We start from the raw sequence: 12,841 nt of genomic DNA, 5'->3' as shown, positions 1-12,841 counted from the left end.
CTTGTAGCTGTCAAGCCTAGAAAATTTGTACTTTTTTTTAGTTTTTTAATGTCGATTTTGAGTCAGAACGCTCATATGATATTTTTTAAAATACTATGAGAAATATATGGAAAACTTAGAGCTGAATTACCTCATCATTTAATTAATTAATTTCAAAATTAGTTTGAATTTGAATTAAATTTAAAAAAAAAAAATAAATAAAAAATAATAATAAATTTAAACTAAATACGAAGTATGCAAAAATAGCTGATCGATTATTAGTGATAAGGAAATGAGCTGAGAAAAGCAATAAAATTAAATTTAAAGTCTCAGCTCGTTGAGCTGCCTAGAAGGTATATAAATTAAGATATAAGTCAGAATCTGAAAAACTTGCCTTTGAAATTAAAGTCTTTCACACTGTCGGCTTTCACCTAACTTACTGGGTCTATAAGTATTTTGTAAAATCTATAATATATATAGTACCAAATATATTTTGTTAAATATTTAAACACATCATATGATCTAAAGCATTTATTTACATATATCAAAATCTATAATATATAGTACTAAATATATTTTGTTAAATATTTAAATACTTCATATGATCTAAAGCATTTATTTACATATATGAAAATCTATAATATATATAGTACTAAATATATTTTGTTAAATATTTAAATACTTCATATGATCTAAAGCGTTTATTTACATAAAATGTCTTAACTTCGTAGTAGACTTCATCTGAATATTCAAAATATTAATCCAATAGCTAAATCAAAGCGCTTTTTATTTGATAAGCTTAAATGGTGCATTAAAGCAATGAAATGCTATTATATTTGACCTTTCGTTTTGAAACTGCCAAAACTATAGATAAACAATTATAGTATCTCTGAGTGCAAAGCACTTCTAAGCAAATGCCATGACTATAAAGCGACTTGCACGGAAAGTTAAGCAATTATGTTTGATTGTTGAAGTTCTGGCTGTCGACTTAAACTTTTTAATCGAAAATCACCTTGACTCAAATTCAACACCAAAGCTCGCATTTAAGACAGGATTATTGTGCTGTGATGCTCGGCAGCCCACTTAACAGGCTTCTGCAATTTATACATTTCACACAGCCAACCAGAGGCAAATGTAAAATGCAGACGTACACAGAAACTGTGAATATGGTGCGCTTTCGAGCATGCACTGCCTGAAGGACTTCAAAGAGCACGACCAACAAGAAGATGAAAAAAAAAAATCATTTTAGTTTGCCATAGTATCTTAGTTTGATTAAAACATGAGACTCTAAAAAGCAAAGAGTCTCCTTCGACGAATGTGAATGCCAACAATTGATGTGCTATTGCAACGATTCGTCTATTCGGCTATAAAACCTCTTGAGCCTGTTTCGTTTTGGCCCATTTGGTCGCATCTAGGCCAAAAGAAATGCTTTGCATACGTGTAACTGCAATCTGAAGCTGACAAATGATTTCACATTTTCAATCTGGGACTGTGGAAACTTTTGCGCAAGGTGTTCAGGACAGTGAACATAGCTTATACCCTGTAGAAAGCTGAATGAAATACAGTTGAGGGTATGCCAGACGCGGGCTGAGGTACGTAAAAGGGAAAAATATCATAAATAGGGCTTGGGTAATGCTGCAGAGGCTCATTAAATTAGAATATCGATTGCAGAATTCGTGTATTAATCGATTATTGATCGATAACTTTTGAAATTAACAGAAGAATAATAAAACATGATTTAGCTATAAGTTTAGGACTATTGTCAACAAAATAAATGAAAATGGCCAAATCCAATTATATATATCGATAGATTTTTTCGATAGACCAACATATCTATAGCATAGTTGGACAATTTATCGATAACATAAGTGATTTTTAAACTATAAGTAAAAATTATAGAAATTGTAATCAAAATGTATCGATATCAGGCATATTCAAGTTATCGATGACAGTCAAATATATCATTATGCACAGGACTTGTTGCCAAATTCGCAATGGCATTTTTAACGAACCTTTCTATGATATCGATAGTGATTACTGCTGCTTTTGAACTATCGATAAAATGTTATTATCTTAGATTATTTCAATCAACATTTTTTTGGTATTTTACCTTCAGGCTTTCTGTTAGTAAGTTATCGAAATACATTTTATATATACTTAGGATATCTGTTAGTCTATCAACGCATGTTTTCTGCAAGCATAAAGCAAAAATAACACACACAGAAAGACAGAAGAACACTCAACTTCTGCCTGTAAGCCAACTGTCAACGATTTCCTTTTGCCAACATTTTGTCCTAGATTTCATTATTGCCAGCAAATTAATTGCGCCCTTAGAGTACATCAAGTACTGCTCTATATATATATATATATATATATATACTGTAAGAAATATGCTATGCATATATATATGTAAATATATAAGTGCAGATATATATATATATGTATGGGAAAAATATATGGTGTGTTACGCCTTTGCCTGAGCTGGTTATGAATAATTCAGTTAACAAGTTGGCTTGACCGGCCCAGTTATTGCTTTATGGCCCGGCCAAGTGAAAGAGAGGCCCACTAATTGCATATAATGAGCTCAAATGCATTTGCCAACTGCAATTGCAATGGCAAATGTTTGAGAAAGTGCAATTGAAACGAAGGTCCCTCTGTGGGCGACTTGTCTGCTCGACTCGACCCGACCCGACCCGACCCGGCTCTCCGTTGCTTAATAATTCAACAGCTCCATGCCTTTTAAGCCACAATCAAAACTGACTATTACCAATTTAAGTACAATATTCTACGCAACTCTACACACATCCTTATAATTTTGAACATTTTGCAATTTATGCTGCGATTTCGTTCACTGTTATCAATGGAGCTGACTCATCGGCTATTTTAATGTTTAGTTGATGACTGTTATTAATTTGAAATTGAGATAAACGTGGACTATGCAAATGCTTTTCACTTTGATAACTAAACATTCAAACAATTTACAGCCTTGACATAGTTAAGTCTGGGTCTAAGTGATGATGACATTTAGCTGAAGATGACATTAGATGAAAGTGAAATTTCGAAATGAATTACAGAAAATTTATTGGCAAAATGCATTTATCTGAACACTGGAAAATAATTAAATTATTATTTGTAACTTAATTTTCTTGCAAATATAGATTATCTGTATAATTTTATATAGCCAAGGAAACCTAAGAAAAAATAAATATATATGATTAAATATCATGAAGTCAGCAAATATAAAACAAAATAAAAATTCATTATTCATTAAGGCATTTACTTTTCGTCCACTTTAATTTTATAGACCATCAAAGAAAAACTAAATATAAAATATTTCTACTTACCCAATCAAACTAAATGCTTTGTCCAAGCTAAGCCAAGCTGCTTCAGCTGTTAATACATTCAAATAATTTTAACACTTTGTACTGGAAAGAGAAAAGTAAAACAAATTTAAATAGTTAAACTTCTTTTCTTAGCTGACTATAAAAATAATCCTATAAATTAAATTGAAGTCAAAATTATTTTAGTTTTTTTTTTTTTGGGAGTTTTTTTATGTTGGTGTCGTTAAGTCCAAGCTGTTGGTACTACAAAACTACCTCAAGCATATAGCAATTTCAGCTATTTTTACGAGCCAAGCACGAAGTGCATCAATTTAATTGAACCCAGCGCAGCAACAACAAAAAATAATAATAATAATATGAGCAACTGGGGACAACTGGAGGGTAAAGATACCAAAGACCGACCCAGAAATTGATACCGATCCGCTGTTGGTGACAACCAACAACAACAACTTGAGGTTATCGCTGGCTCGCACCGAAAAGTGCAAATGTCGCATATTAAATTAACGCTGATGGCCCCAACAGCAACAATAGCAACAAAATTATTTGAAGCGTAAAAAATTGAAGGCAACAAGAGGCGATAAACAAGAAAATCAATGTAAGACTGGCCAGTTGAGACTAGGCAAATACCCTGTAAAAATGAGCTGCAAATAAATCCAGTTGATTTAAGAATTATTTGAAAATTATATTTCAAATAAAAAAATGGAATTTTAAGTTAATTTTTAAATAAAAAAATAATATGATTTTTGCTTGAGTAATAGATAAAAGATAAATTAACTAGAAATAAGAATAGAATAGAGAATAATGCAATTTTCATTTAATTATAAAAAATGTTCAAAAAAATTTCAAAAATTTAGCTTCTTGGGTTCATATACATGGATTTTATAGATATTGTGAAATCATCTATCTATCTATAAGAACTGAAATCTTATGGAAGTAGATATACATACATATATGTTTTGCACTAGATCGATTCATATAGACAGATTTTATAGAAACTGAGCTTATATAGAGACGAGTCTCATACAGATATTCAGACAGAAGCTAAGGTCTTCATTGAGTTGCATTTAAATCAGATTTGAATTATAAATAAAATTAATAAATTATTTTTGTGTAATTATATCTTATATAAACTCTATAGAAGTAGTCTAAAAATAAATTATTTATCATATAAAGAAAATAATTAAATATATTTCTAATAGACACATTGAGTTTATCTAGATGTTTGTTCCTGGACGAGCTCTACCCCATAATCAGCGTTCATAAAAATATGGCAAACATATTTCAAGCTGCTCGCCTTTAATGACAGTAATTTTCGACTACATTTCACATTTACAGGGTATTAAAACGAAGCAATAAAAGTGGTTGGCATTTAAATTGGAAACGTTTTATCTGGTCGTGTGTAAATATTATGGCGACTAATGAGTGCTGTCAACGACAGCCGCACTATCATTTTCGGACAGGCAGTCAATCAATCAATCGGCCAATCAGTCAATCAGGCGGCCATAACGCGCAGCTCTGGTCAGTTATGCAATTTGTCAATTTGCCAATTTGCCAACTTCTGACAAACGAAATGAAATGGACACATTTATTGGCTACAAATTTATGAGCATAAGAAAATTATTTATGCTCTTTTTCTCTCTGTCTCTGTCTCTTTCTCACTCTCTCGCTGGCTGACAAAAGCGGGTCAAAGTTATAAATCTTGTTTATAAAACATATTCGATACGTTTGCCATTTGTTTATATAGGTAGCAAATCAAGAATAGTTTTAGCAACTCAGGCATAATGAAGCAGATAAAGAAAACATTACTCATACGCAAGGTTAACCACTTGGCGAAAGCTCCAGCCGTCGCAGTCGAGCTCAAGTATAACACATCTTACTTATCACACACAAAAACGAGCAGAACTTGTAATAATTTAAAATGAAAAAAAAAAGAAGAGATGATGACAAAAATTCTGTCTAGACGTTTTTGCTTGAGACGGGGAAAATTGCTTTTTTCTTATGCCGTTGTTTACGTACGTATTAAAGTCGTTAAAATCGTGTGCTCGTCGGGCACACGAAAAGTCAAAATTTCCATTTGTGTAAAACACGAAATATTTCCACAGTTTTACGAGCACGAAGAAAAACCAGCAGCAACAACAATGCATTTATTGACGCAATTGATTTGAATAAATTTCGTATTGGTTTTTATTTTGGTTTTTGCTTTGATTAAATATATATATATACATATATAGTATCAATTTTGTAAACACCAATTGGCCATAAAATTGTGTTCATCAAATAAATTTCCTATATACACAGATATGTATTCACATATCTCTATATATAAATATATATATAGAACATTTTCTAATTACAGCAAAAAAAATGTTTAAACATCTCGAATTCCAGCAATTCATCTTCATAAAATCGAATGAAATGTTATAGAAAGAGCAAGCAAGTTGCAGTCGGGCGAAACTAACTGCTTAATACGCGTTCAGGCCTCTAAGATGTTTCAATTTATTACAAAATATATTTTAGATGTGCAACATAACATTTATAGAGAAAATTAATAGTTGTCCAGCTGTAAGTCTTAGAGGAATTCTTAACTCTAAAAATGAACTCATGGAGAATGGGATTTGGGGGTATAAAATCTAGGAATCATTTAACATGCATTGCCAACAAAACGTGCACAAATACAACCACACACACATGCATAGGCACGCGCTCTGCTTACTGCGCAGTTGACGCAGCGGCTGGGCTTCACTAGAAAAACTTAATTGTTGAATAACTTTTCTTCAAGATGGACTTTCCCAAAGAAATTTTCAACGCATAATGATGGCATCCAGATGCCTGTATGTGCTAAAGCAAAAGATTTTAGTATTTTTAATAGTTTTTTTTATGAATTTATTGTGCAGAAGTGTAGGGGTAAGGAGGAGGTATCCAAAATTCAAAATATACAAAATCTGTTTATTCACAAAAGGAACCTACAAAGTCTTTCTGAAGTCTGCAAAATGTATGGTATTCAAGCTATGCTTAAAAACGAAATAAAATTATCGATTTTTATCGATAATAAAGAAATGGAATTAGTTCTCGAAAGAAAAGATAAAGCCGTACTGCATATGATATGCACGAAAATACATTTCAAATTTGAGAGAGATGAAATAGACGGACGGAGATATGGAACCGGCTAGATCAGTTCAGCTCGTCGTCCTGTTCAAGCATGTATATACTTTATGGCATCTGCCACGCCTCCTTCTGCCTGTTACACGCAGTTTCATAAAACCATAATAACCTGACTCCCCCTTTTGAATAGGTTAAGACTACAAAGGGAAGCCAATATGCCCGCTTTACACTGTTTAAAAAAGTATAATTAGTATAACAATGATGATATATGGCGGATAATTAAAACGATTTTCTAGGTATGGGTTAAAATTCTATTGACAAATGGCTTATTTGTCGTTTTCTCTGTGTCGCCCAAAACAAACGCCGATCAAACCATAACAAAATCGCATTTTCAAATAATGCGACTTTCCACAGATAATTATAGACTAGACATATAGGCATCGTGCATATAGATATATATACTGTAGTATATATCTATATATATATGTATATATGACGCCTTCAAATGTCTGAGATATGAGCGATTTGGTTCGTTGGACCGCATATTAATAAAGACATAATTGATGTGTACAATGAGCCCATGAAATTTTGTTGACTATTTTAATATGAGTTTTTTTTTTCAGTTCGCTTACGAGTCAAAAAACAACTTTTTATGCCTCCAAAGTCATTTGAACTTTGTTTAGCTGCAGAATGAGTCATGACTAGCTTCATTTTTTGCTTGTGTTGGGTGTTGGGCTTTTATGATGTTTGTTAACTATTGTTTACTGTTTACTTCTTCAAGGCTGGCAATAATTATATTTCGAATGTAAATCAAAAGCTCCGCTAGACGTTATGTTAATTAGAGTGGAAAATCCGAAAGGAATATGACTATGCATATGTTTATATATATACAGGTTGTATTGATTTCAGTTAACAAACCCAGTTTGTTGCTTTTTTTTTTAATATTTTATGACCTTGACTTATATATGCGCTAAAAAGTTGACAAAAAGCAACTGTCATTGTTAAGTTTCTCAAGTTTTCCATAATTTCTAAATTTTATGTATTTTTGTTTTAGGAACGATTTATAGTTTATATATTTATTTTATTTTTTAATTATTTTTTAATTATTTTTTTATTTATATTTTTTTATTTTTTCATTTCTTTTTACTATTTTAATATTTATTTCGATTTCCCCTTGTAAATAAAAATAAAATTAATGAACAGAATTTTTGTATTTTCAAAATTTTCAATGAATCCGAATTTTTACAACTTTTATTTGGTATTCTCGTATTTTCGTTCAAGCTTAAATGATTTGACTAATACTCTCACGTAATACCTTTCGCATACAGAAAGGAAATGTAACTTTTATATGTGGAATAAAATTAAAATTTCTCTTTGAATTCAGCTCATTTTCAACTGAGAAAAACAAACGTAAAAATGTATTATTCGATAAAATATGTCAGAATTGTGAAATGCAAATGGCAACACAAAAATCTATGCGCTGACATCTGTTGCAATTGAAATTGTATTATTTGCTACTTTTTTTTTGCATCTATTGATCCAACAAATGGCACTTGTAAACACACTCACACAATCGAATGTATTAGAGTGCCATTGGTGCATTCATCTTGGAAACATTCTGTGGAGCACTCGAAGCCAGTGACAGCAATAATCAAATCTACATATGTAAATTGAATGGAACCCTCATCAGACGTTTTCAGTTTTTTCTGCTTTTGACCAAGTGGAAAGCAGTCGATAGGAAATATTTGTATCTCTTTGCATGCCCGTATATTCTGTGACAGTGCTCAATATTCGCTGTAGTAAATTGAATCTTGGGTCATAAAAAAATAAAGGCGTCAAACGTTATGCTTTGTGCAAATCAAATTTGTAATGCCCCCAATTGGCATGCCCATGCACACGCCGTTGGCCCATTGTCACAATGCTGCCCATCTGTTTTTCGTTGTTGTTGCCGTGCACATGGTGGCAAAGCTGTGAGAGAGAGAAAAGCTCACGAGTGTGGCATGCATTGCAAACACAATCAGCTGAGCGTTGAAAGCTTTCAACTTGCTGCGCAGTTTCGTCTAAGCGTCAATGCAAACAAACATATGTTTGTGTTTTCGTGCGTGTGTGAAAGTATGTGCGACTGTGCGTTTGCATGCTGGTCACGACGTCAACAAAGCACAGCTGTGTGTGTACGCTATAAGCTTTATACATTTGCGCGCTCACGACGCGTGCTCGCTCTCTCCCTCTCTCTTTTTCTCTGAAACGCTAACTCGCTCTCGCGCTCTCTCACTGTTCCAATTCGCCTTCCCCACCCCCACTCGCTGACAAAACTCGCTCGCTTATTGCGCACCTTTCAAGCTGTCAACAAAGTGAGCCCCATTGAGTTGTTACGACAACAGCGGTGCATTGTACAAATGTAACATCATATTAGAGCCAAGGCTATGGAAATTTAAAAATACTTGCACATTTACAATCATCCCCTAGATTACAGTTAAATGCTGCCAATCATAATAAAAATTTGCTATGCGAGTTACTTTTTATCTTTATCTTTACTCTACGGGGTAGTTTGTTATAGCGCGTTTTCACTGTGCCATGACCGTTGACTTTATAACTGGTTTTCCAGACGAAATCGAAACGGGAGCGAATTCACCATACATCAGGGCGCCCAATTCTAAGATATTTCTGTTTTGTTAGGGCCGCTGCCAAGTGCACAACGCACAAGGTCATTGTAAATGTGTTTTTACAAAAAAACCAAAACGAACCATTTCTATAATTCTATATATTCTATTTTTTGCTTGCCCCAGAAAATTATAAAATCGAAAGCACCGCAACAATATTTGTATTTGCTTTAGCTAAAAACAATTTCGTAATTTAGCATATGTATATTTATTTACGTCGCAAGGTCGTCGTCATCAGGCATTTACATCCAACAGGGGCCCGTTTATGGGCCCCAGATTGGGCGCCAGTCACACAGTTTAAACAATATTAAAACAGAAACAAAGCAACCTACGCGATATGCGTACTGAAATATATTCTAATTTACTCTATTTGGTGGCATCAAAATTGTTGTGATAAGTTCTTATCTGATTGGAGCTGTAGGGGCGGCAGCGCTGTTAGCAAAAGTAGGAAGTTTTATATCAGATGAGAACTTATTGCATCGTCAAATTTCGGCAACGTGTGGCAGAAAAAAAACATAATAATTCAGAAGCGCCCAAAGCGTGACTTGAGCGAAAAGCTTCCTGCAAATCCGCCCCTGTGCGCATGACTGCGACCTACACACAAAAAAAAAAAATAAACGCCAACAACAACAGCAACAGCAGCAGTAGCAGCAGAAAAGCACACGACGAGCAGAGCAGCGACTGGCAAAACGGGCCAGAATACAGACAACACGGAGGCGAGTTCGTTCTTGTGTTGTGGTTTAGTTGAGCGTTTGGTGGCGTTGCGAACGGACGGAGAGACACCATCAGAAATATCAGCAACAATTAGAAAAGCTAAACAACAATAACGAAATAAAGTAACGAAAACAGAGAGCTGGCTTTTTGTCGTAGTAAAGCGCCATTGACTGGAATATTTGAACACTGAGATAGAAACTCAGTTGGAAAGAGATAGAAAAAGAGACGTAGCGGGGCAGCAGGTAGTCTGGCAAGTGGCCCCTGCTTAACACTCAACACACACACGCATTGAAAAACACGCACATAAAAACAATTTGTTGTGGTTTTCTTTGTTTCGACAACAACAAATTTTGTTAAATTAGTGCGCAATTACAACAACAGAAACGAAGGCAAAAACAAACGTGCGCAGCAAATTGTTTAAATCGACATTTGCAATAAAAAAAACACTGCGCAAAAAAAAAACAAAATAAAGCACAAAACGTTGCATTACGAAATCAACAATATATAACAACGAAATTCAATGTAAACCGAAACTTAAGTTCTCCAAAAATCAATAAGCAGCAAAACAGCAAGCAGCAAAGGAGCAGAGACAGAGGCTGCGACAACGCAGCGACAGCAGCAGGAAGAACAAGCACAGCGCAACTGGCTGAACAAGAACCGTAAAAGCTTTACCACTTAAGGCGAAGCTTCAAAGTGCAGTTAAACGCAGCCAGCACGCAACAGCAACGCAAGGCAGAACGAAAACAAAAACAAAAGCAAAACAAAAAGTGAAAAGTTAAATTTACATAATTCATTGGCCACTGCGACAGCACTTAAGAGAGTGAGAGCAAGGGAGAGAGAGAGACAAAGAGACAAAGAGAGCGTGCAAGATGCCCTCATTGTTGGAGGCGCTTGAGCGCAAGTATTTCGCCGAATGCGAATTCGAGAACGCCAATCAGCCAGAGCTGCACAAGCGCTCCGATCTGCCCAATGATTTTACAGTTACCAAATGTGGCGGCCGCATGGAGTTCTCCATATTCATACCCCGCCTCTCGCCACTGACCAGCGTGCCCGCTCTACTGGTGCTCAACGACTGCGACATCGACTGCGCCGGCGATTTCGATAGCATACGGGAAAAATGTCAGCGTGTGCGGGAGCTGGACCTGGCGCAGAACAAGCTGCAGGACTGGCACGAGGTGTTCAACATACTGAAGCATATGCCGCGCATTGAGTTTCTCAATTTGAGCAAGAATCAGCTAATGAATGTGCCCAGTGCGCTGCAGGCGGCGCCAACGATCAATCTCAAGAATCTGGTGCTCAATGGCACCTACCTGGACTGGATGTGCGTGGATGCGCTGCTGCAGAACTTGCCGGTGTTGCAGGAGTTGCATCTGAGCTTGAACAACTACACAAGCGTGCTGCTAGATGCAGCCGAACCGGGCAGCTGCCAGTGTGTGCCACAGACAGAAAACGAAACAGAAACTAAAACGGAAACGGAAACGGAACCGGAAACAGAAACCGAGTCATGTTGCAACCTGTGCCAAGGTCGTCGCAAGCTAACACAAGCACATGCCGCGCTGAAGACTCTTCACTTTACCGGCAATCCCATCGAGCATTGGCAAGAGATCTGTCGTCTCGGACGACTGTTTCCCAGCTTGGAGGCATTGGTACTCGCCGAATGCCCCATCAAATCGCTGCAGGCAGCAAACGCAGCTGAATTGGATTCGGCCACTGCCAGCGAGAGCCACAAATACTTTCCCTGCCTCAAGCTACTCAATCTCAGCTGTGCTCAGCTCAACAGCTGGGCGGACATCGATGAGCTGGCCAAATACGAGCAGCTCCAGAATCTGCGCGTCAAGCATTGGCCCCTGTGGGAGACTCTGGAGTGCACAGAGCACGAACGTCGCCAGCTGCTCATTGCCCGACTGCCAAATGTTTCCATGTTGAATGGCGGCGGCAAGATCAGCGTGGACGAGCGCGTGGATGCGGAGCGGGCCTTTGTGCGTCACTACATGGACAAGCCGGAAGCGGAGCGTCCGGCACGCTATGCCGAGCTACTCGCGGTGCACGGCCAATTGGATCCCTTAGTCAATGTCAATCTGAAGCCCGAGAAGCGTGTCAAAGTCAACTTCACGTACAACGATGTCAGCGAAAGTCGCTTTGTGGACATCTATTTGACGGTGAACGATCTGAAGATCAAACTGGAGAAGCTCATCAGTCTGGCGCCCAATAAGATGCGTCTCTACTATCTCGATCAGGACTACAAGGAGTTGGGCCCGGAGGAGATGCGCTATCCCAATAAACAGCTCTACAGCTACAACATACAATCGGGCGATGAGATCATCATAGATGCCAAGAAGTAAATCCGGAAAGCGGATCGCATATTGGCATGAAGATTCCTGGATACGTTGCCAACGGGCGGTGCTAAGAGCAACAATTTGTGATCTTGTATCAAGCTTCTACAGACGGATACAAAAACCCAACCAGCATACATAAATACATATATCTATCTATATATATACATACACACACCTACACACACACATAAATATATATCTGTGTATATGTAAAGCTTAAAATTATCTCGTACATATATTATACATATTTTTACAACTATTTACCGCCTTCCAACAAAATCAATTTAATGTACATACATTTCAATGGCCAAAACAAACACACACACACACACACACGCACGCACACTTGTCCATATATAAAGATATATTTTAATTAACATCCTAACCTAAGCCAGCTACAGACTAAAAGCAGCCTAAGTAAAACAAAAGCATTATATTAAAATTTAAAACAATTTTTGCTGAAATATGTCTGTTTTTTTTTCTTATTATTATCGCTAGTTTTTGAGTTGGACAGATAAGATACAGTTCGAAGTATACTAGCACTATGTGTATATATGTGTACGTTCTATTGTCTATGTCACGAACACTCGCTGGAACAAACAGTGAAAATTATAAATCAGGCTGCAGCACACAGAACTCTGCATGCCCTTTAGTAGCTAACGCTTCCAAGAGAGTTTCTATGAAAGCTTTATGTGATAAGCTTTTATTG

The 12,841-nt window shown here is 36.2% G+C and overlaps 2 protein-coding genes across 2 annotated transcripts in view; both read left to right on the top strand.

Moving 5' to 3' along the window:
* LOC111592234 (potassium voltage-gated channel subfamily KQT member 4) overlaps nucleotides 1-12,841 on the top strand; it is a 61,508-nt gene that overhangs the window by 32,596 nt on the left and 16,071 nt on the right. The gene's annotated exons all lie outside the window — the stretch shown is intronic.
* LOC111592308 (tubulin-specific chaperone cofactor E-like protein) lies at nucleotides 10,207-12,328 on the top strand. Its single transcript, XM_023304418.2, has one exon. The coding sequence runs from the start codon at nucleotides 10,666-10,668 to the stop codon at nucleotides 12,136-12,138; it is 1,473 nt and encodes a 490-aa protein (XP_023160186.2). The 5' UTR covers nucleotides 10,207-10,665; the 3' UTR covers nucleotides 12,139-12,328.

Source organism: Drosophila hydei, unplaced genomic scaffold (genome assembly GCF_003285905.1).
Source record: "Drosophila hydei strain 15085-1641.00,03,60 unplaced genomic scaffold, DhydRS2 tig00008122-arrow-pilon, whole genome shotgun sequence".
NCBI classification, from domain to species: domain Eukaryota; kingdom Metazoa; phylum Arthropoda; class Insecta; order Diptera; family Drosophilidae; genus Drosophila; species Drosophila hydei.
The sequence above is the reverse complement of the archived record's forward strand: the minus strand, read 5'-3'. Positions and strand labels throughout refer to the sequence as shown.

Coding starts and splice junctions, on each gene's coding strand:
- LOC111592308 (XM_023304418.2), top strand. CDS start 10,666: ATGCCCTCATTGTTGGAGGCGCTTGAGCGCAAGTATTTCGCCGAATGC.